The 25109-nt window shown below is 47.3% G+C and overlaps 1 protein-coding gene across 5 annotated transcripts in view; it reads left to right on the forward strand.

Moving 5' to 3' along the window:
• Positions 1 to 25109, forward strand: part of ABTB3 (ankyrin repeat and BTB domain containing 3) — a 307888-nt gene that overhangs the window by 268631 nt on the left and 14148 nt on the right. For 3 of the 5 annotated variants that reach the window (XM_067697853.1, XM_067697852.1, XM_067697856.1), the window contains 6 exons: positions 67 to 202; positions 868 to 1088; positions 2543 to 2721; positions 15399 to 15504; positions 18925 to 19027; positions 21113 to 21194. In XM_067697853.1, coding sequence (XP_067553954.1) covers positions 67 to 202; positions 868 to 1088; positions 2543 to 2721; positions 15399 to 15504; positions 18925 to 19027; positions 21113 to 21194 — 827 coding nt within the window. The remainder of the gene's footprint in view (positions 1 to 66; positions 203 to 867; positions 1089 to 2542; positions 2722 to 15398; positions 15505 to 18924; positions 19028 to 21112; positions 21195 to 25109) is intronic. The other 2 variants (XM_067697855.1, XM_067697854.1) reach the window with 1 other exon arrangement.

A 25109-nucleotide genomic window follows, 5' to 3' on the forward strand; every position in this document is an offset into this window, starting at 1 on the left:
CTTGATGTGTCTGTGACTGTGTGTTTGCTTGATTCTCTTATAAAACCCCCTTCTCTGGGCTTGCAGGAAATTTTGAGCTGGTTAGTTTGCTGTTGGAGCGTGGCGCGGACCCCCTGATAGGAACCATGTACAGGAATGGAATTTCTACCACCCCCCAGGGTGATATGAACTCTTTCAGCCAGGCCGCAGCCCACGGACACAGGTAGGCTAGGACGGCCCAAAGCCACGAGGTCCCAAGTGGTGCTTGTTAAAAATGTAGATTCCCAAGCCTACCCCAGACCCACTGTATCTCTGGATGTGGGACCCAGAGGCAGACCAGTCCTGGCCAGCCAGCTTCATGCAGCACACGTCCACTCAGACTGGCTTGTCTGGTCCTTTCCCAACCGGCTTTCCTATCACAGAGACGTCACTCTCTGCCAGGGTTGGTCAGCACTCATCCTATCACCTGTCGTGAAGTGAGAAGAATCCATTTTAAAGAATCGTAAAACCTCTCATGTTTGGTTACCTCCTGTCTACATTTCCTTCAGGATTTACCCCATCAGATTTTACTACACATAACCCCAAGTGAAGCAAATTCACTATGGGGGGGGGAACCGCAGGCAGACGGTTCTAGAACCTTCTAGATATTTGGGGAATGCACTTAGCTCCAAGTTGTCCTCAAGGAAACACAGCCAGACCTGCCCCACCATCTCTTCCATCCACCAAACGTAGCACCTGTGGTCAGGCCTCTGAAACCGCCACCCCGGAGTTGGTCCCGTCCTTCCCTTGTCCCAAGTGAGAGGTCTCCCCACGTCCCCTGCCTAGTCCCTGCCCTGGCTCAGCCCTTCCATCTCTGAGTGTCTTCATCTCTGGGTTTATGATTGACAGGAATGTGTTCCGCAAACTGCTCGCTCAGCCAGAGAAGGAGAAGAGTGATATCCTGTCCCTGGAGGAGATTCTGGCTGAGGGGACAGACCTGGCGGAGACAACCCCGCCCCCCCTGTGTGCCAGCCGCAACAGCAAGGCCAAACTCAGAGCCCTGAGGGAGGCCATGTATCACAGCGCTGAGCATGGCTACGTGGATGTCACAATTGATATCAGGAGCATAGGTCAGTCTGGGGACCCTCCAAGGCTGGGCACAGAGCCTTTGCCCAGCTCCAGGTCACACGCACACACACACACACACACACACACACGCACGCACGCACGCACGCACACACACCCCACGCAGCCCAGGGAACTTCTCATTTGCTGGTTGGAGCACTTCCAGGCTAAGTTCCCACACCATCCCCATAGACAGCAGCATCCTGCCAGCCCCGAAGTCCCATCCTCAGGTCACCTTTCCACGATTCCCAAACTCTGGACCCTGAGTTAGAAATTTGAATCACCTGGGGAGCTTGTCTGAATACAGATTGCCAGGCCCTACACCCAGAGGCTCTGCTTTCAAGGGTCTGGATGGATAAAGGCTGGAAATCTTTATATTTAACAATCATCCCAGGTGGTTCCCAGTGGTTGGGGAATCGCTGCCTGAGAGCCCCCAAATCCATGAAGCGGCCGCCGGCACCAGCTAGGATGAGGGCATCTCTTCCCTAGCAAGGCTGCACCCACTTCAGGGGCAAAGCCACCCTCGGGCAAAGTTAGGGGTGGCTCTCCCTTGAGTGAGCTATGCCGGAGCCATCTCCTCCGTGCGTCTGGGGAACAGGCTGGCCTGGCCTTCACCCCTCTAATGGCGCTAGCCCCGGCCCAGACACAGCAGGATGGAGCACGGGCTGCAAACACAGGCTGTGGCAGCTCAGGGTAGGCTGAGGCCCCAAGGAGGGGCCCCCGGTGCTGTTCTGGAAACTGGTCTCTCTTGGAGGGTGGCCGTTTAGTGTGGCGGACGTTTATGCCATCGCCCTGGGAGCCTGTGACGCTTGATTCTGAAGCTCAAGACCCTGAATCGTGTGCTTGTTATAAACAGTAGCGAGTGCCTCAGTCTCACAGTGAGGGGGGAGAAGCAAATCACAGCGATCAGCTGCTGGAGAGGCTTCTGTCCAGGGAGAGAGAACTGATGAAGTGCCTGCAGGTGGAAATGTCGTTTTGCACATGGGGGCGGCAGCAGCATCCTCCCGTGTCTTCACATTCAGATGGAAATACCTGCCCTGACCAGAGCAGCGGATGGTGAGGTTTCACCACCTCTAAGCTCTGGGCACGGATGTAGAGGGGATGGAGACGAAGGAAGTCAGAACTCAGAAGGATGGGATCTGCATAAAGAGTGTGCATTAGAATTCCAATATTCTACACAAGGATTATACCTTGTAAAATGCAGCCCCTAATAACGTGAGTAGCGTGCAGAACTAAACACCCATAGTTAAGGGAATCGAATTACGACCTTTAATTTCAACTTCTGCGGGTCTTTGGGGGGGAAAAAAAGCAACACTGGCTCTATTCATTGAAAGGCAGGCTCTTGGTCTCATGATGTGGTAATGTCCCCCGGAAAGGCCAGCTTCCAGATAAAAACACGCCTTCTCCTCTGGTTGTTTTCTGCCCTCCCCTCCCCCACCCCCACCTGCCCCCTTTCCAGGTGTCCCGTGGACCCTGCACACCTGGCTGGAGTCTTTGCGGATCGCCTTCCAGCAGCACCGCCGGCCTCTCATTCAGTGCCTGTTGAAGGAGTTTAAGACCATTCAGGAGGAAGAGTACACGGAGGAGCTCGTCACCCAGGGCCTGCCCCTCATGTTCGAGATCTTGAAAGCCAGCAAGGTACGAGGGCTTAATGCCGTTGTGCTTGTGGGCAGAGAGAAAGGCTGGGGGCTCTGATCTCCATGCTCCCTGAGCCTGACCCTGTCCCACGGAGGGGGGGGGGGGCTGCCTGCAGTCACAGCGCTGGCACAAATGTACCCCAGCTGGTTACAGCTATTTGTAGAGCCTTTCATGGGGCAGCCGCTTTACTGAACACCTGTTATGTCCCAAGGCACTTGGGCACGTGGGACAAAGTAAAAGATACCTTCCAGCCTGGGGAATTTGCATGAAAGCTGGGGAGCTAAAGCCCACCCATGGGCCCCAAGGACATCTGAGGTGGTTTGTGAAACAATGTTAAATTGGGTGGCACAGGCTCTGAGGGGTGTGAGATGCTCAGGGAAGGCGTCACTGAGGCGCTGAGACCAGGGCAGGCCTGGATGGACATTAGGAACCCAGCAGGAAGAGAGAAATGGGTGTAGCTCTCTAGGTCGACAGGATGCAGACCTGCCAAGGTCCCTGGAAAGCCAGGCCCTGAGAAGGCTTTTCAGGTCTGAGGATCGCATGAGCCTAGCGCTTGAGGCTCACGCCTTCCTCAAGGGCCTCTGAATTCCTGCTGGCACTATGTTCCCAGCAACGGGGAAATGCCGCAACCCCTTCACAACAGGCTGTGCAGGACCCGGGGGTCCTAAGATAGTGGGAGCCTGTGAAGTGTCAGGGAAGTAGGCAGGCCTCTGAACCAAAAGGGCAGCGTGGGTTCCCCTGCCAGGCTTGGCCAACAAGCTGTCACGAGTGGAGAGGGGGAGCAGCCTTCTCCAGTTGGCAGGGATGGCCCCGCAGCAAAGCAGCAGCAGCAACACACCCAGCTGCTCCCTGAGCCTTGGAGCACCTGGCCTGGGGTCCAGAGCGGGTCCCATTAGGTATTCTCATTAGCACCAGAGTCTCAGCCTCTGGGGGCTGGATTTGTGCTTGGTGTCAGGCCCCACTGAGACCCAAAACGGGAGGAGGTGTGCCGGCCCTCGGGTAATGAGCCTCAGTGATTCCACAAAGAGCAAAACCTGCTGGAAGTATTTCAAAACCAAACTCTCCCTGCCCCTCACCCCGCAACTTGAAAAATAAATAAATAAGGCCTGAAACTACCTAAGAAACCACCTTAGTGAAAAATCATTGCTAGGTCTGTTCCCAGGGTCTTGGTGTTCTAATTGGTTTTTGGTTTGGTTTTGTTTTTTTCTCTTCTACGGGCTGTAGTGGGAGTTCCAGAAATTACTAAGGCATCCTATGTATTGAGGAAAGCTAATCTATGGATTTTTTAAAGTAAACTTCACTTTGAAGAATGAGATACATCAGAAAAGTGCCCACATCGTAACTATAGATCCTAATGAATTTTCACAAGGTAAACTTACCTGTGTGGTCAGCACCCAGACTGAGAAACGGAACATTGCTAGCACGCCAGCAGGCCCCTTATACCCCACTCAGCCACCACCCAGAAAGGGCAGCCAACAGCCTCTGAAAGTAGCACCTGGAGGCCTGGAAGAAGCCAGGGGCCTTTGGCAGATGTAGACTAGAGCCTGCTCCCTGTCAGCTGTACTGATCTTGGAGGGTGGGGGGAGCCAGGGATGGGGCAGGAGCAGCGTGTGGTCAGGAGCGGGGGGCAAGTCTGGGGAAAAGGGTGCTTTCAAGAGTCAAGTTTGCCCTTATGGGGGGGGGGGTCAATGGTAACCCCTACTGGTGAGATGTGGTATTACACCACCATGTACACTGACCACAGGGGACAAAGAGGTGATCAATTTCCCTTGGCTGCCGGGGCAAGTCAAGCAGTCCCCAAACATGGTGATGTTCCTGGGGTCAAAAGATGTCTAGAGAGAGATGGTGGCAGAGAAGTTCAGAGAGTTGAGAAAGTGCTGCAAAGCTCTGCCTTCAGAAAGTGTCCTATTGGAGGAAAGGAGTAGCCATGCATCACACAACTAGCTAGCATTGTCCCTTCTCCCTCCATTAACGGATTCCTGTTCAGATCATGTCTGCTGTTCTGTGGGCACAAATACCTGGTTCTATCAGAGTAGTGGGTAAGAATATAGAATTCCTGTAAATAAATCCACTTTATGGTCAACTCACAGAAACACAGCCATCCTGTAAAGGGAGGCGATGCCTTCTCCGCATCCGTGACTCTTGCTCGGTCAAACGTTACTTGAAATCTAGTTGCAGATGTGCTTTTTTGCCCCCAGTTATAAATTTTATCTTTAAAAGGGTTCAGTGTCTCTAGAGTTCCCCAGGAGTAGAACAATACAGTCATTTTTTAAAATACATCTATTTAAAGAGAGCTCCTGGCCCGTTTCTCCCACACATAACTCCTCTGGACATTTATTCATTCTGTAGTCATGAGTGCCTCCTAGGCTACAGGGGTGACAGGACCTTCTTTACCTTCTTTATGGAACTTACTGTGGCCAGGGGAGGGGCAGACACATAGTACGCAAGGAAATACGTCAGCAAAAGAGAGTGAGAGCATGATGAATGCTATGAAAAAAATGAACTTGGACAATGATGTAGTCTCTGGTGCAAGGTCTAATTTAGAGAGGATGGTAAGAAAAGTCTCCCAGAGGAGGTAGCATGTGAACAACCACCTAAGTGAGGAAAAGCTTCCAGCCACACAGAGGTCTGGAGGGAAAGCATTCCAAGTGGGGGAACTGCAGGAGCTCAGGCTCCAGGTGGGAACGTGCTTGATGTGCTGGGGCAGCAGGAAGCTGCGGGACACAGGAGAAAGTGTAGGAGATGAAATCAAATGGCACGGAGCCTTGCTCAGAACATGGTGGACATTTGGGGTTTCTCTCCACGTGAACTGAATAGAACAACGCTGGAGGCTAAAGCCTCCAGCGTTGTTCTATTCAGTTCACGTGGAGAGAAAAAAAAGACAAAACACATAGCTCATGTCCAGGGTGAGACATAAGCTATGTGTTTTGGGTTTTTTTTTCCTTGTGGTTTATACACGTTTTTAGGGGGGTTTCCCACTGTTTTAAAATTGAGTTTTGTAAATTAAACTTTTTATTTTGAGACAATTGTAGAGTCACATGCAGTTGTAGGAAAACATACAGAGAGATACTTCATTTCCCCCATGGGCAATATCTTGCAAAATGACAGTTAAATATCACAACCAAGATATTGACATGATACAGTAAACATGCAGAAAACTCCCATCACCATAAGGATCCCTCATGTTGCCCTTTTACAGCCACACCCATATCTCTTCTGCCCTCACTCCCTCCTTATGCCCCGGTAACCACTAATCCGGTCTCCATTTCTCTAATTTTGTCATTTCAAGAATGTGATTTAAATGGAATCATACAGTATGTAACTTTTTAGGATTGGATTTTCTCACTCAGCATAATTCTCTGAAGATTCTTCCAGGTCGTTGCATGTGTTGATAGTTAGATTCTTTCTATTGCTGACTAGTACTCTGTGGTATGGACAGATCACAGTTTATTAACCACTCACCACTGAAGGACATCTGAGTTGTTTCCAGTGCTGAGCTATTACAAATAAAGCTGTTTAAACATTCCTGCACAGGTTTTTGATATGAATATAAGTCTTCATTTCTCTGGGATAAATGCTCAGGAGTGCAACTGCTGGATTGTATGGAAGTTGCATGTTTAGTTTTTAGAAACTGCTAAACTGGTTTTGAGAGTGGCTGCACCGTTTTATATTCCCACCAGCAAAGTATGGGTAATGAAGTTTCTCCACATCCTCCCTGTTTGATGCTATTGCTATTTTTTATATTAGCCATTCTGGTAGATGTATAAGTGGTATCTCATTATGGTTCTAATTTGCATTTCCCTAAATGGCTAATGATGTTGAACATATTTTCATGTGTTTATTTGCCATCTGTATATCCTCTTCAGTGAAATGTCTCTTTGTGTCTTTTGCCCGTGTTCTAATTAAATTGTTTGGTTTTTCACTGTTGAATTTTGAGAGTTCTTTGTAAATTCTAGAAAATAGTCTTTTGTCAGATACATGGTTTGCAAATACTTTCTCTCACTCTGCAGCTTGTCTTCTTATCCTCTTAACAGGGTCTTTCACGGAGCTTCCATTTCGAGGAAGTCCAGTTTAAGTTTTTCCTTTTACGGAGCTGATGCTTTTGATGACAAGTATTAGAATGCTTTGCCTAGCCCTAAATCATGAAGATTTCCTCCTGCATTTTTCTCCTAGAGTTTTTATAGTTTTCTGTTTTACGCTGAAGTCTGTGATTCATTTTCATTTTGAGTTAATTTTTGTATGAAATGCAGGACTCAGAGCAAAGTTGTTTTGTTTTTGTTTTTGTTTTGCCAGTGGATGTTCAATTGCTCCAGCACCATTTGTTGCAAAGACTATCTCTCTTTCATCAAATTACTATTGCAACTTTGTCAAGTCAGTTGGGCATATTTGTGTGGGTCTGTTTCTGAGTTTTCCATTCTGTTCCATTGATCTATGTGTCTGTCCCTCCACCATTACCACACAGTCTTAATTACTATAGCTATAAAATAAATCTTGAAATTGGGTAAATTTGTTCCTTCCATTTTATTCTTCTTTCACAAAATGAATTTAGCTATGTTAGTTCTTTGCCTTTCCATATAAATTTTGGAACAAATTTGCTATATGAACAACAACAGAAATCTTGCTGAGACTGATAAGAATTGTGTTAAACCTCTATATCAGTTTAGGGAGAATTGACATCTTTTCTATGTTAAGTCTTTCAATCCATGAACATGTTAGTCTCTTGGTGTCTTTAGATCTTCTTTGATTTCTTTCATCAATATTGTGAGTTTTCAGGGTACAAGTCCTGGACATGTTTTTTTCTCTTTTTTTTTGCTGTACGTGGGCCTCTCACTGTTGTGGCCTCTCCCGTTGCGGAGCACAGGCTCCGGACCCGCAGGCCCAGCGGCCATGGCTCACGGGCCCAGCCGCTCCGCGGTATGTGGGATCCTCCCGGACCGGGGCACGAACCCGTGTCCCCTGCATCGGCAGGCGGACTCTCAACCACTGCGCCACCAGGGAAGCCCCTGGACATGTTTTATTAGACTTACACATAAGTATTTCTCTTTTTTTAACAATTGTAAATGGTGTTATATTTTTAATTTTTTGTCCATGTGTTCATTGCTAGCATATGGAAATACAATTGATTTTTGTATGTTTATCTCATATCCTGTGACCTTGCTGAACTCATTTATTAGTTCTAGGAGTTTTTTGCAGATTTATTGGGATTTTTCTACTTAGATAATCATGTAATCTGTAAGTAGAGATGGTTTCATTTCTTCCTTTTCAATCTGGTCTTGGAGATTTCTTTAAGGGAAGTTTTTTAAATTATAAATTCAATTTCTTTAATAGTTACAGAGCTATTCAAATTATCTACTTAATATTGAGTGAGGTGGGGTACTTTGTGTTTTTCAGGGAATTGGTCCATTTCATCTACGTTGTCAAATGTATGTGTGTAGAGTTTCTCATCACATTCCCTTATTACCCTTCTGATGTCTACAGAGTCTGTAGTGATAGCCCCTGTTTCATTCTTGATTTTGTTAATTTGTATCTTCTCTCTCTGCTACTCTTCTTTTTTAAGTTTCATTGATTGCTGCTCTTATCTTTATTATTTGCTTGCTTTGGGCTTATTTTATTTTTCTTTTTTTTTCTTATTTTGTTTTTCTTTTTCCAGGTTCTTTAGGTAGAAGCTTAGAATATTAATTTGAGACCTTTCCTCTTGTCTTACGTATGCATATCTTTCTCAGCACTACTCTGGCTGTGTACCACAAAATTTGATACCTTTTATTCTCATTTTCATTCAGTTCAGTGTGTTTTTTATTTCCCTTGGAACTTCCTTTTTGACTTATGAATTATTTAGAAATGTGTTGTTTAGTTTCCAAGTATTTGGAGATTTTCCTGTTATCTTTCTGTTATTGATTTCTAGGTTGATTCCATTGTGGTCAGAGAACACAGTCTGTATTATTTTAATCCTTTTAAAATTTTGAGGTTGGTTTTATGGCCCAGGATATGGTCTATCTTGGTTTCACGGGCACTTAAAAAGAATGTTTTCAGAAATTCCCTGGTGGTCCAGTGGTTAGGACTCAGTGCTTTCACTGCCGGGAACCTGGGTTCAATCCCTGGCCTGGGAACTAAAATCCCACAAGCCATGCAATGTGGCCAAAAAAAAGAAAAGACTGTTTTCTGCCATTGTTGAGTGGAGTGTTTCCATAACTGTCGATAAGACCCTGTTGGTTGATGGTATTGTTGAGTTCTTCCATAGCCTACAGATTTTCTGTCTAGTTATTCTATCAGTTGAGAAAGAACCCAACTGTAATTGTGGGTTTGTCTATTTCTTCTTTTGGTTCTGTCAGTTTTTGATTCACATATTTTGCAGATCTGTTGTTTGGTACATACACATTTAGGACTGCAATATCTTCCTGGTGAATTAACCCTTTTATCATCATATAATGCCCCTCTCTGCTTCTGCTAATTTTCCTTGCTCTGACATCTACTTTATCTAATATTTATATAGCCACTCCTGCTTTCCTTTGATTAATGTTCATGTGATATATTTTTTCCATCCTTTACTGTCACCTTGCCTGTTTTATTAGATTTGAAGTGACTTTCTTGTAAAAAGCATATAGTTGGGCTTTTCATCCACTCTGCCTATCTCTGTTTTTTTAATTGGTTTATTGAGACCATTTATATTTTAATCAGTTATTGCTACTTTAGGGCTTAAGCCTGCCATCTTATTTTGGGTTTTCTGTTTGGTCTCTCTGTCTTTTTTCTCTTTTCTTTTTATGCCTTCTTGTGGAGTTACTTGAACACTTTTTAAATTCCATTTTTATATGTCTGTAATGTTTTTGATTGTATGCCTTTGTATAGTTTTTCTAGTGGTTGCTTACAGTATTATAGTGTGTGTGTGTGTGTGTGTGTGTGTATAACATCATAGACTACTGGTGTCTTCATTTTACCAGTACAAGTAAAGTACAGAAACATTACTTCCCTTTATGTCCCTTTACCTCCCCCATTTATGACATAATTGTCTTTAAATATTTCATCTACATATTTAGAACCACATCAGACACTTATAATTTTTGCATCAACCATCAAACATAATTAGGAAACTCAAGAGAAGAAAGAAAACCTATTATGTTTATCCATATTTTTGTTTACCATGTTCTTTCTTCCTGATGTCCCAAGATTCCTTCATCTATCCTTTCTGTTTAGAGAACTTTCTTCAGCTATTCTTTTAGGATAGGTCTCCTGGTGACAAATTCTTTGAGTTTTCCTTCATCTGATAATGTCTGATTTCCCTTTCATTCCTCAAGGGTATTTCCACTGATATTTTTCTTTAAATCAATTTGCCTTCCATTAAATGTAGTTAGAAAGGAAACATTGTATTACTACCATAAATTGAAAACCTTCCTCACTTGACATGAATAAAAGGTACATATCAAAACACATGGATGACTATTTAAAAGCACTTGAGTTCATTGTGTGTTCAGTTTCATCTGGTGCACAACTCCAGTGGGGCTACATGCTGACCTCGCAGAACCCTCTGGAGGTGGGGACACTTCCCACCTCCACCTTTCCCAGGGGTGTGGCAGCGCAGAGCAGCTCACTGCTCACAGGTCAGTGCATCCCGCAAGGGAGGGGCCTCTGTAGGGAAGAGTCAGTCGCTGTTGACAGTGGACTGAGGCAGAGAACTCCCTGCCAGTGTCCCTAGATAGTAACAGTAATTCCGCATTCTCTTGATTCTGAGACACAGCTTTTTCCACCTTCCAGCATTTCTCAAGTTAAATGGATCTTAAAAATGGGTGTGTGTGTTTAATGTGGTGAGTTTCTTTTTCCTCTTCCTAAAAGCTGCCATTAATTTTATGACATTTTAGGGTCTAGAAAAATAGGCATTCGTCTGAATTATGGGAAATTGCTGTTTTGGGGGTTAAAAATGGTCAAATCTCAGCACTTTCCTTTGGTTCAGCAGTATATGGGGATGTGTTATCCTTTTTAGCTCTCATAGCAACCTCAACAAGCAGGTAGTTTTAATCCACTTTAGAAGAGAATACCAAAACCCAGAGAGGCCGAGTCACTTTCCTAAGGTCACAGAGCTAGTGGGTGAGGAACCAGGACTGGGACCCAGTCCCATCTGGCCCCCCTGTCCAGGTTTTTACCACTGTGTAGAACCCCCGCCTAAGCCACCTGCAAAGGACCTTTGGGATCAATCCTAGCACTCCTTTGTGAAGAAGAGAAGGTGTTTCCGTATCTTTTTAGGAGAGGAGTGAGGGGTTAGAGGAGGAGAGGAAGGATGTCAGCCCCCAAATCCACAGGAATCCATCTCAGGGGAGTCTCCTGGTAACCCTGGTGTTAGGAACTTGGCTTCATTACTGTCTAGTTCTATGTAGCCACACAGTTCCAAGCCCCGAGGACCCAAGTTCACCCCACGAGCACACATACCCAGCATTTTCCGTGAGAAACCTGAATTCCAGGTCCCCAGCGGCACGCCACTAACAACTGCTAACCGGCTGCCATGTACATGAGCCTGGCCAGACCCACCTCTCCCAGCCCAGGCCTCCCAGGTCAGGGCCTACATGCTGAGGCTGGCCTGCTGCCCCTGGGGCTTGAGCCTTGTGGCCCTTTGAGCTAAAAGCGCCACGCTTAAATGTGTCGCTCAGAGGAGAGCGTCAGCGTCTGTCCCAGCACAGCCACCCAACCCACGCCCACCCCCAGAAGAGAGTGAGCCTCAAGCTTGGCTAAGTCCAGCCACTGTCTTCAGGTTTGGGTCCAGAGCTACCCAAATCCTTAGGGTAGACCAACCCCACAAGTTGTTCACTTATACGAATTACAGCGTGCCAGGGAAGCAGAGTGAATTATCCCAACAATCCCACAGTCTGGAGGAAGTGCACAGAAAAGGGCACAGAGCAGACACCTCGACAAACACAGATGAGTTCAAGGACACAGTGGGGCGGCTTCTCTTAGGGTTCTCATCTCTGAAGGAGAAGCGGCCAGAAAGCCTCGGAAATGGCAGCATCTTTGGTGCTGGCGTCGGGCTCGTCAACACCATCCTTCACACAGTGTCCAGCCCTCAGGGTCTAGCCAGTGCCTGGCGCTTAGCAGATGCTCAATAAATATTTTGAAGAAAATTCATGAGTGGATGAAAGCATAGCTTAGCGCATGAGGGAACGTTTACATTCACGAAACCTTTGGGGGATGAATGAGTCAAGCCTAGGGAACTGTTGATGACCCGTCTTCTTTCCCTTTCTCTCCTGAACTTCTAGTGCTTTCATCATAATTTTCCTATTTCCTCATTGGGCAGCTTTTCTTGTAATATAGACTTCATTTTTTGGAGTGACTTTAGATTTACAGAAAAATGGAGAAGATAGCACAGAGAGTTCCCATACAACCCCTCACCTGCTCCCCCCAGTATGAACATCCTGCATCAGTGTGGTACACTTGTTATAATCAGTGAACCAACATGGATACGTTATTGTTAGCTAAATACTTTATACCTGTTTCCTCGGTTTTTATCTAGTGTCTTATTCTGCTCCGGGACACCAGGTTACCTTTAGTCGTCATGCCTCCTTAAGCTCCTCTTGGCTGAGACAGTTTCTCAGATTTGCCTTGTTTTTGATGACCATGACCGTTTCTGAGGAGTACTGGTCACATATTTTATAGGCTGCCCCTCTAGTGGAGTACGCAGTATTTGTCTCACGATTTAGACCGAGATTGTGGGTTTGGGAAGGATGCCCACCGAGGTAAAGCGCCTTTCTCATCACATCAGGTGTACCTGCGATCGATATGACTCATCCCCGGTGATGATGACCTTGACCACCTGGCTGAGATTGTGTTTGTCGAGTTTCTCCACGGCAAACTTACTGTTGCCTCCCCCTCGCTTTCCAGACTGTGCTCTTTGGAATCAAGTCACTGTATGCAGCCCTCACTTAGGAGTGGGGAGTTACGTGCCTCCCAGATAATTTTTAAGTGCTTGAGGATTGCCCCTGTGGAACAGACAGCCCTTGTCTTTACTTTCTCAGGTGATACAACACATAGTGAAGTTAGGAAGTGAGGCCGAGCTGTGAGTTCCTGGAGAGACGGGATCTTGCTCTGCTGCCTCTGCTTGCCCCCAGTATGGCTCCTTTCACGGTGCCGGTCACCTCTTAGATGCTGAGTACAGCTTCTCTTACGGGTCACGAAATCCAGGAAATGGATCTTCGTTCCTTCCCCCGAGTTGATGAGATGGGCTGACTCACCAGCAAGCCTCCCAAGACAACCCCAGGTGCAGGTAGTGAGACCAGCACCATTCATCACACAGTCTGCACAGAGCATCTTGCAGGTCACAGGTCTCATCTTTCTTGTGACCTGCAAGTATTCACTGTGCATCCACAGTGCGTCGGGCACGCTGCGGTCAGAAGGAAGATGAAATAGGCAAACTCTAGATGAGCTGGATTAGTTTCTATTGCTGCGGTAACAAATGACCACAATCTAGAGGCTGAAGACAACAGCCATTTACTCTCTCATGGTTTCCATTGGTCAGAAGTCCAGGCACAAGGTCTCGGCTGGGCTCTCTACTTAGGGTCTCACAGGACCAAAATCAGGGGTATCAGCAGGGCTGAGTTCCTTTCTAGAGACCCGGGAAGAATCCACTTGAAAGCTCATTCAGGTTTGGGTAGAATTCAGTTCCTTGTGGCTGTAGGACTGAGGTCCCATTTCCTTCCTGGGGGTCAGCTGGGGGGTCACATTTTGTTCCTAGTGTTGGGGCCTGCATTCCCTCGCAAGCTCACCATGTGGCCCCCACCGTCTTCAAGCAACAGTGCATCAAGTCCTTCTCAGGCTTCCAGACCCTCTGACTTCCACGTCTCCCCCATCCCTTCTGAATTCCTCTTCTGCCTCTAATTTTAAAGGCTCATGTGATTACAGTGAGCCCACCCAGATAATCCAAAGTAATCGCCCCCTTTTAAGGTCAACTACTTAGTGACCTTAATTACTCCTGCCAAGTCCCTTTTGCTCTGAAAGAGAACATATTCACAGGCATGGTATCTCATGATATCACAGTCCCAGGGATTAGGGCACGCAGTCCTCTAGGGGCCACAGTACTGCCAACCACCCCCGTGCTTCTCCAACATGAGTATGCATGGGAATCACCTGTAGAGCGTGTTAATGCGGATTCTGATGCAGTGGGCCTAGGAGGAGAGTCCGCATTTCTTGCAAGCTCCCAGGCAATACTGCTGCTGCTGGTCGATGGGGCACATTTGTGTGGCAAGGCTTTAGACCAAAGGAAACGAATTGACAGTCCCCAGCCCAGGTCAAACCCAAGACAGAATTTCAATATATGAAACGTGTGGGTCTCAAAACAAAGGGAGCATCAGAAAACTTGTTAAAATATTGACTGGTGGGCCCCACCCCCAGCCCACCTGAGGCTGAAGTCTGGGATGGGACCTGCGGATCTGCAGTTCTAACAAGCTCCCAGGTGATGCTGATGCTGCTGGTCATAAGGTATCATCTTTGAAAGCAGAATCCCTTTTTCTGTCCAATAGGATTGCATCTCCTTAGGCACCTCTGTGGACCCCCTCTGAGGTAACATGGTGCCTTGCAGGATCAAAGGGTTGGGTTTTCTTTCCATAGGTTGAGCTGTGATCCCTCTCTTTCAGGAACACAGTGAAGCAGATTCAAGAATCAGAACTGCTAACATCACTAGTAGTCCCAAACCTGTCTTTTAAAATGAAAAATAACATGTATTGTTTTTATGACCAAAGCAGCACTTGTTTATTACAGAAAATATAGATAAAAAGAAAAGGGAAGACATCATCATCCCACCCAACGGTAGCTACTCTTTTTCCAGACCTTTCTTTATACATCCAAATATATATGTAGCATTTTACTTCCAAAAATACATGGTACAAATTGTGTTGTAACCTACTTTTCTTAATATACTGTAAATGTCTAGCTATCTACCTCTGATTTTAGCCCCTAGTTTCAACCCCCTTCACCCAGTAAAAAGCATCCCCCAAAATGCTCTGATTCCTGGGCTTCCTTCCTGCACACCTGCAGTTGGAGGGAGATTAATGAACAGCACGGGCCCCAACAGGAAAGGAGGAGAGAACGTGAAGGGCGAAGGGCGATCAGAAACAGGCTCCCTGAGCAACTGGGGCAGCTGTAGTTTTGCATCACAGAACTATTCCCCTCCCCACACACACTTTTTTTTGGAGGAAGTGATTCAGCTGAGCACTCCTGGCTCTGGAAATGCCTCAGCGCCAGAATCAAATTCAGAAGAACACCGAATCAGGAGCGTTTGTATCTTGGTCATGGAGAGCACAAGAACAGGACCCACAGGGCTTCCTGCTGTGATTTTCGGGATAATGACCTGCTGCCAGAATTTTGGAGTATTAATAAAGGTGTGTTTAGGGTGAAAAACTTATTTTCCATCCTGTGAGTTACAAACCTTGTTTTCTAATGGATAGTAAAGAAATGATTGGAGCAAGAAAGGATTTAATTACAAATTAAACTTCCACCAATGAACCTGCTAGAAATAGTGGACAAACAGAGCAAGCAAATCCAGGGCCTGAGGGGCAAAGTGAACGTGTGATGTCAGGGGAATTTCTCTGAGAATCTGCAGTAAGTCTGTGGGCTCCTCTCGCCTGGGGGGAGGAACCCATTGTTACAGCACAGCTTGGATGAGTGCACAGCCCCCAGCAGTGTGAGCCGTTCTTTCCTTTCCACAGAACGAAGTGATCAGCCAGCAGCTGTGTGTCATCTTCACTCACTGCTACGGGCCCTACCCCATCCCCAAGCTCACAGAGATCAAACGGAAACAGACCTCGCGCCTGGGTAAGTGCTTCCCGGGTCCTGCCCTGCGCTGTTGCTTTGTGATTGGAGGGCAGGGAGCAAGCAAACGCCATAAAAGAAGGTGGGAGTGTTGGAGGGCAGACGAGGTGGAGACTGGAGTGAGGTAGGTGGAGATCGGGATGTCACCTTTGTTATGCGATTAAGCTGTTTGGAGAAGATACCTTGGGGGTGTGGACAAGGGAACTCGCCAAAATCTCATCCCTCCATTGAGTGCCTTTCTACTGCAAGTCACCGACAGTGACGGGCTGCCCAAGACCTTGTGAGCCCACGCACTTCCAGCAGCCAGGTAAAGTCCCGGAGAAGGCTGAGCTGTGCATGCATGGCTGCTCTCCCCCAGCCTCCCCTCTAAGAAGTTCCTCCTCCCTGAGATGGAACAAGCTGGGGACAGTGACAGTACTTTTCACCCTTCTTTGACCCTGGCATTGAGCTGGCCGCAGCAAAGCCCCTCACCTACTCTCTCTCAAGCAATCCCTGGGCCACCGCAGGAGGCACACAGTGTCATCCTGGTCAAAGCTGAAGAGAGGCTCTCAGAGGCTGCAGCGTCAGTTCAGGTGGAACTGGAGCTTGAACCCAGGTCCCCCCAAAGCCACAATTCCATCATTCTCCAGTCCGGCTTCTGGGGTTTTCCAGAAGAAACCTTTCTATCAGGCACTGATTTCATTTGGAAGATCCTGAGTCTGCTTGCAACCTGGTTGATCAGCCTGGCAAGAAGGCAAACACCCAGCTGCCTTGAATCCTGAAGCATGAACCTTCTGTTGTGAGGGCCTGGGGGTTATAAAATATTAAAGATAAAGGACTCCCTTTGCCGTGAAGGTTGGGGACTTTCCTACTTCCTGTTTCCTCTTCCTGTAAAGACCAGGAAACTTTGGAGAAATGGAAGCATCTGAAAAATTCTACCCTTTAGCAAAACCCCTACTTTTGAAACAGGTGAGCTAGTTTAAATTAATGAAAAGGCTAAATTCATGAAACTGTTTTAAAGTATTTTTGTTCCTGTCATGAATAACCTGTTAATTTAAATGATACAACTTTTATGCTAAAATGAAAAACTTAGCAGTTGAATCCAAATTGTCTGGTTTTCTTTATGCCCATTCATGTAGGCAAACCAGAATGTACTAAAACTGCTAGGAGTTCTTACCTTGTAGAAAACAGGTGTTAATTAAAATATTATCAGGGCAACAAATTATAAAGATCAATCAAATTAACAGACTTTAGAGATTGAAGGTTACATTGCCAGGACATAGCAATAATCTCTGACAGCTGGTGCCTTACAAGACATCCTTGTTAGAGCAAACATTTGCAAGGGCTGTTTCACTGATGCAGCATAAAATCTGCTTTCCTGTAGCTATAGGAGAGGAGGGAACATTTTTTTTCCTCCTGAACTTGCTGAGATTTCTTTCACCAGCGATTAAAAGGGCCTGGTTTTCAGCCCAAGCATCGGAATCCCAAGGGTTATTAGCACCAAGAGAATAAAGGCAGGCCTGAGAGGCTCAAAGCTCACGAGATGAAAGAAAAAGGACATAATTACTAATAAGTGGAATATGGAACAAATAGTGTTTTGCATCTTCAATACAGCATTTCAGGCTCAGATAACTAAAGGTGGCCAAATAGTAGTTCCTTAGGAATCTACTTGAAAGGAAAGATAAGAGTAGTGACAAAGGTTCCAAACTGGCATCTCTGTACGGCCAGGCAGGTCATAAAAATGATTGAAATGAGTTTGGTGTAAGACAATAGGGGAGTGGTGGGGACTATGGCAAACTGGAGAGCACATGCCTTATTTTTTTATAGTATGTTGTCCTCTTGCCCTCCCAGTGAATTCTGGGAGAGAATGGTAAAAAGAGATAAAGGTAGGAGATATTAGCAATTTAGGAAGCCGGAGTGGGGGCTAGTTGGAAGTGGACAGTGGGAATGAGAGAGACCCAGCGGAGGGAGGCAGGTGGCTGAGAAGAGGGAGAAAGTCACTCCAACCTGTTAACGGTCTTTAAAGCAAGTGGAGAAGTGTTAGTCAACGCTGGGGCCTTCCCCTATAGCCTCTCTTCCCTTTACCTGGAGAGTTTTAGAAGTTTGGGTTTTGTTGTTTTTTTGTATTTTTGCGGTACGCGGGCCTCTCACTGTTGTGGCCTCTCCCGCCGCGGAGCACAGGCTCCGGACGCGCAGGCTCAGCGGCCATGGCTCACGGGCCTAGCCACTCTGCAGCATGTGGGATCTTCCCGGACCGGGGCACGAACCCGTGTCCCCTGCATCGGCAGGCGGACTCGTAACCACTGCATCACCAGGGAAGCCCTTGTTGTATTTTTTTTAATAAAAAAATTTTTTTAAGATAGAGGGATTACAGGTGATTTTGACTTTTTAATGCTTTTTTTGATATGTTTTAAATTAAAACTTTTTTATTGGGAAGAGGTGAGGTGGCTGTAGGTACGGACAGAGAAATATGAGTGGAGGACATCCAGGACCACCCCCTGGGGCGAATCAGCCAGGAAGGCAAATTCTGGGTCCAAGTTACAGCAGGGCCTGGGCAAAATGGGGCCAGGCCAGGGGTCTGACTTAGAAGCCAGGTGGGGTGGAGCCGTGTAGGGGTGCACGGGAGTGTTGGTGGATTTTCCCAGTGAGGCAGAAGGGCTGAGCTGAGGACAGACTGGCACCTTCTGTAGCCCCAGGAAAAATGGCCAACACGACAGGCAAATCGGAGTATCCCGGTGCTTAGCAATGCAGGCCCTGGAGTCAGAATGTCTAGGTTCACATCCTGACCTCTCCACCTGCCATTTGCTTGGCCAAGTCACTGTGACTCCTGGCGTCTGTGTCCCCAGCTGCACGCCTGACAGCCGTCCCTTTCTCCCAGGACTGAATGAGTTTACACGTGTAAGTGGTAGCTCAGTAAGTACTAGAGTACTCGTTGTACAAGTAGTTATACAACTTCTTTATTCTTGGAGTTGAGGGCAGGGGCCTGGCTCGTTTGCCTCTGACCCTGAGAAAAGGGCTTGGATTTCGGATCGCCTGGAACGCAGCAGCAAGGGGACAGCTCTTCAGAAGCACTTCTCTCCGGCAGGAGGGCACCGAGCTTGAGGAGGAGCGAGGTGGGGGGGTGACTTCCTTGGAGGTCAGCGAGGTGGATGCTCACCTTCCACACCTGACAGTCATCTGAACTCGGGCTGGGGGCGAGGCTTCTAAGGGGAAATGCTACTTTTAGTCGCGAGTAAGCTATGAAGGTTTCCCACGAGAAACTGAATTTCAGTGATTTGAGTGTTCCTTTAACTGATTCTGTCTCCTGTTTGGTCACTTTCTCTCCAATGAGTATTTTATCGCCATAGCCTCCCTGTCAGCTCTTACGGGCACTTTTCCAAAAGGGGAATCCAAACCTCACCCTTCTGTCCTCTAAAGCTACCCTCTCTCCCTTTCCTGTTCCAGATCCTCATTTCCTTAACAATAAAGAAATGTCAGATGTTACCTTTCTGGTAGAAGGAAGACCATTTTATGCCCACAAAGTGCTGTTATTTACAGCCTCTCCAAGGTATGTGTCATCAATTTTGAAAGCACTGAATTACGAGGGTGGCTATTACTGTTCTCTGAAATTCAATTCGGGTGGTATCGTCACTGAACTGGCAGGTTTTCTTCTCAAAATCAAGGATCCAAGAGTACAGGGCATTTGTGTACCGTGTACAGGCAGCATGATTCACAAAGACAAAAGGGGGAAGCCACCCAGGAGTCCATCAGTGGAGGAATGAATTAAAAAATACCTAGTGTATACATGTTGTTCAGCCTTAAAAAGGAAGGCAGTTTTGACACATGCTACAATATGAATGAACTTGGGAACATTATATGAAGTGAAATACGCTCGTCACAAAAAGACAAATACTGTATGTTTCCATTTATATGAACCTAGAGTAATCAACTTCATAGAGACAGCAAGTAGAAGGGTGGGGATGGTGGAGCTGGAGAGGGGAATGGGGAGTTGTTTAACGGGGACAGGGTAAGTCCTGGAGACTGATTGCACAGCGATGTGAGCACACTTCACGTGAACATTACACTTAAGAATGGTTAATACAGTAAATTTTATGTTACATGTTTAACCACAATTTGGAAAAAGAGTACAGGGCTGACACTAGCATAATCAGCAGCCTGATTATGTGGCTTAGACAGGGCACCGTTCCTCTAGGCAGACGGGGCACATATCGGGCAAAGAGCTTCGTGAGCAGAGCGTGGATTGGATTGTAGCTCCCTCAGCCAGGTGTCCTCATGCAGCCTGAAAGCTCATACACAGAAGCCTTGAAAGGCCTGCTCTCCAAATATCAGGGAACTTTGACATAAGCCACCCAAACACAGAGGTCCTGAACCTTACTTTTCCCTGACTCTGGAGTGACAGTAGTATAACACCGTCCCTGCTAGCTCTGCTACAGCCCTTGCTTCTCCTTTTGATTTGAGTAGAGATAGAGTTGACCATTTAGAACTGCATTATCCCGGGACCTGAACAGGGATCGGTGAAGGTGGGCAGAGAAGAAAGTGATGCTGAATGAGGAGAAGGCAGGCTGCCAGGGGGTGAGCAGAGGGTAAGGACACTGGGATCCAGAAACGGAACCCACTTCCAGGTCACTAATGAAGCTGTGTGGCCAACACTCCCTGGGTTCCTAAAAGCCTCCTGGCATCTCCGGTGTCCCCCCCAAACCTAATACCCCAAATGTCTGCTTTGCCACTGCAAGAAAAATACACTGTCCCTTGCAAGGTTCTCGGTTGTGACACCATAGAAGAACTAGATCAGTATTGTACCAATGTTAATTTCTTAGTTTCAACAAAGGTACCATGGCTGTGTAGGATGTAACGTCGGGGGAAGCTGGGTGAAGGGCATCCTGGAAGTCTCTGTATGATGTTTGCAACTCTTCTGTAAATCTAAGATTATTTCAGATTTAAAGTTTAATTTATAAAAAGAGACACAGCTTAGCTTATTTCTAAAGATATTGAGTATCCATGTGTTCCACTGACTGAGTCTCTACCCACAAGGAGCTTAGTTTAGTCAGTGGCAGGAAAATGCACCTCAAACCCCAGACAGAAGATCACCCACATAGGGAGGTGGTTAGGTAATCCACAGATGTTGATGAAATACCTACAGTGCATCAGGTCCAGCCTGGCATAGGCTCTGAGGAGGCAGCAGAGGCAGAAATGGCAGAAGTCCCTGCCCTCTTGGAGCAAAGGTTGTGTGGGAGGGGGGAAGAGGGAGGTGGAGAGCTCCGTGGGCGCCTGAGGACCTTGAGGCCTGAATCAGGAAGGACTCCAGGAAGAAGGCAGCCTTTGTGATGGGCCCTACAAGGTGGATGGGGTTTTAAAAGACATTTGTTCTTTTCCAATCACCTGTTTGAGAAATAATTTAACAGTTCCAAACACTGTTTTTAACTTTAGAGTTTTAGTTTTAACTTCAGATTGAATTATGGTATCATATCAGAAGGGGGAGCATTATGTTAAACCATCTATGGATATGTCATTGTATTTCAGAGTGGGAGGGGACACAAGACATTACGTGTTCTGTCATCAGAGAGCTGAGTCTCTTGCAAGCTGTTGATGTCTTTTTGAGTCTTCTTATCTCCCTCTTTATGTTCCTCCTGAGGTTCAAAGCCCTCCTCTCTAACAAACCAACAAATGACAACACCTGCATAGAGATCGGATATGTGAAGTACCCCATCTTTCAGGTAAGCCCCTGCTGTGGCCTGGAACCCTGCTGGTAGGTGCGGGGCACCGGTGGGTCCCTCCAACCTGCCACCTGTGGATCAGCCACTGTACTGAGTCATCAGCTCGTGCACTCTTGGCCCCCATCCGCACACTGCCCCTCCCACTTACCACAGCATTAACTGAGCACCTACTATGTGCCCGACACTGTGTTGGGACCTGGAGACACAAGGATAAAGGACATTCTTCTCCTGGGGACTCACAGTCCAGAGGAGGTAACTCTGAGTTACAGTATAAAGTGGGCTGTGCATGAGAGAGGGGTGAACCAACAAGCTACGGTGACTCAGACCCGGGAGACTGGGGAAGGCCCCTGGATGAGGTGTCGCTGAAATATTGCAGGCTGAGGAGAAGCTGGCAAACCATGGGGGGCTTAGGGCTTAAGAAAGGGAGTTGGAACATTCCAGGCAGAGAACAGCAGGTATGAAGTCCCCAAAGGCGGTTGAGCCCAGTGTGATCAGGAACCAGTGGACTTCAGGGAATCCAGTGTCATTTTAACATTGGTCTGAACCTAATGTAAATAGGAAAGGAAGGTTTGTCAGAGGCCAGATGACATTGCCGTATCTCCCTCCATTTGAAATCAATACCGTTTGGTTTATGGGGCACCTCTAAGGGGGCACAGTAGCTTTCTTCCCTTTTCCTCCATTCTTCATGCCTGATTCATTTTTTTTTTCTTGTTTTTGGTGGTGTCTTTGTCTGGTTTTGGTATCAGGCTAATGGTGGCTTCATAGAATGTCTTCGGGAGTGTTCCTTCCTCTTCAATCTTTTGGAAGAGTTTGAGAAGAATTGGTATAAGTTCTTCTCTGTACGTTTGGTAGAATTTGCCTGTGAAGCCATCTGGCCCTGGATTTCGTGCCTGATTCATAAATCCAGCCTTGCAATGACATTCTCGCCACTAGGAGAAATTCTCGCCGCTACGAGAAATTCACACCCCCATCTGGCCTTGCAGCCCTATCTCTGAAGCTCTGAGTCTCACTGGGGGCATGGAGGCTGGTGGGCTGCTTACGTCCAGCAGGGGGCCTACCGGGGAGACTGTGGCCCCTCCGTGCTGTCTTCCCACAGCCAGGGTTAGTCGGCCAATGTGGGTGATCTGGGGATGGAGTTTATAGGATTCTGAACAGGATCTGTTTCCTCTGGTTCAGTTCTGGAAGGACAGCCCTGGGGAAATGTGGGTAAGACTCAGGCTGGCCCTCGGGAGGCTCACATTCCAAGAGGGTTGAGGAGACCACTCAGACATAAGCAGGAGGCAAGCACGGCCGTAACCAGGGTCATAGGGCGGAGGTCCTGATCTGGGCTTTGAAGGACAGAGCTGCGTTTCAGGATCTAAATGCTACCTTCCCCAGTTTAAACAGCTGCATTCCCCTGTTTGAAACCATTGTCCCTCGTGTGACCTTGAACAAATTACCCAGACTATCTGAGCCTCAGCTTCCTCATCTGGTGAATAGGAGAGAGAGGGTATTCCAGAGGGAGAAACAGCATAAACAAAGGCACAAAAGTGGGAAATCGTGGTGTGTATTTGAGGGAAAGTGATAATAGTCCATTCGGCTGTGTCTTAAGGTATACTGGAGATGGAAAAGATGCATTGGAACCAAATACTATAAGCCAAGTGTGGCTGGCCAGATGATGATGGTTCTTCCCTCCACTGGTGATTGACCCTGGTCCCCCAGATCCTGTGATTCAGAGGGCTGCCAGGAAGCCACCATGACCTCACACTAAAGCCCTAAAGCCCACTGAGGTGTCAGTATTTCCACCATTAGAGATGCATTCCTTTGGTTATGTTGAAACTTCAAAATAAAGAATCCTTATGGAATAACCATGCACAAGACACTGTCTTCTCTGAGCCTCATTTTCCCCATTTTTAACTCCAACTATGAATGAGGCACTGACCTTTGCTTGCATGTGGTTATCTGGATTAATCTTGCCACTTTTAGAGGTGGGGAAACTGAAACCCAGAGAACTTAGTGCTGGTCAGTGACAGAGCCATTATTTGCACCCAGTCTGCTCCAAAGAGGAACAATAATAAGAGCAGCTCCCATTTCACGTGCTCCAGCTACGTGCAGGGCTCGAAACCAGTGGTTCTCAACCTCAGCTGAGCAGTGGAATCATTTGAGGAACTTTGACGATCCCCAGTGTCCAGGCTGTAAATCAGAATCTGGGCTGCGGCCCAGGCATCAGCATTTTGAAGTATCCACCCTCTGCCATCATCCAGAGGCATGTGCAGCCAAAGTGGAGAACCAGTGCTCTAAGTTCAGTGGTTCTCGAAATTTAGGAGGCATCAGAAACTCCAGGGGAAGTGCTGGGGGGGTGAAGGGAGTTGCTTGTTAAGATGCAGAAAACTCGCTAAGATGCAGATTCCTGGGCCCCGCCCCCCAGAGTTCCTGATTCTGTAGGCCTGGGGTGGGGCCCGAGAATTCATGTTTCTTACAAGATCCCAGGTAATGTTGATGCTGCTGCAGGGAGCCACTCTGAGCACCACTGCCCCACATCGTCTCATTCAGTCCTCCCAGCTCCCCCTCCAGGTGGCTCTTCTCCCACCCAGCAGACAAGGTAGAGGAAGTGGCCTGAGCTCCCACGGCTCATCACAGCCAAGCTGAGCTTCAGACCCAGGCCTGGCTGACTCCCAGACCTGACCTCTTAACTGCCTCCCTGCTCTGGGGCCTTGGGTCCTCCCTAAAAATCGCCCAGCCCGGGGGAAAGGTCCATTAGCATTTGGAGCATGAGCCAGATGCTGGAAACCACGTGCCCCCCCAGCTCTCCAAGTGCTCATGGAGGGAGCACGTACGCCATCAAGCATGGGACTAATTGGGGAGGTTCTTGTCATCCGAACCCGGCCTGTAGTAGGCACTCAATAAATGTGTGCTGTGGGAGCTGGTTAAATGAGACACCTACGTGGAAAGGCACAGCCCCAGAGGAATCATAGACCTGTAATTGCTTTTGGCTGGATTAGGCTTCCCGGCCACATTAGCCTCCAGTTACTGTAATGGGCAGAGAAGATTGAGCAGGCCCTGGGGACTCTTCCATGTGCCTGCCCCTTCCCCATAAAAGAAGAAAAGCCTCATTTGTGGCTCAAAATAGGCCAAGTAGGGCTGAATCTGACCCAGAAGGAGGCTCCCAGGGGCCTGCTCACTTCACTTCCCTGCTGAACAGAAGAATTTTAGTAAATGAGGCAGCTTTGAGTTTCCTCCCTGCAAGAATATTTAACATCATACACGGGCAAGAGCCCCATGCAGCTGAGGCTGCACCTGGCAGCAGGGCCTCCACGAGGCTGTGGACTCCGTTTACATCCTGCTTCATGCAGGCGGACCGCTGCCAAGAAAAACAACTCCATAAACAGGCCCTTTGGCCTAATAAGGGTCCATTCCGCCCCCTTGCGGGAAAGGCTTGTGCTGGCCGAGTCTGAAGGTGACATGGCTCAGCCCAGTTTAAATTCCATGAGCCCCAGGTTCTCCATCCATGCTCTTGAAAGAAGCATTTCAAGTCAACAACCCAACCGTGAGGAAATGAGATAACATGCTTTGTAACTGGAGCGGCCCTGTGTTCAGGACAGTTATTATTATGGCTCTTACCGTTATTATTGTTGGTTTGGCCTTTATAAAAGAGAGATGCTAGGGGAATAAATGGATTTTAATAAAGCAAATGTCCCAGCATTCACCGATGTGGTGTTTTAGATGCTTATGACCCATCAGGTTTGGGGGGGCGGGGCGGGTAAATAACGCTACGATATCATTTCACAAAGCCTCAGCCATCACCATTAAAGCACCGCCATCTCTGCAACAGGCAGGTGGCCAGACTCAAATGCAAAAGAGGAAGGGCAGGCACTGGGGAGGCAGAGATGGACGAGACCCAGTCTGTGCCCTCAGACTCCAGCGGGAAGTAACACT

The sequence above is a fragment of the Pseudorca crassidens genome, chromosome 11 (assembly GCF_039906515.1).
Source record: "Pseudorca crassidens isolate mPseCra1 chromosome 11, mPseCra1.hap1, whole genome shotgun sequence".
Taxonomy (NCBI): domain Eukaryota; kingdom Metazoa; phylum Chordata; class Mammalia; order Artiodactyla; family Delphinidae; genus Pseudorca; species Pseudorca crassidens.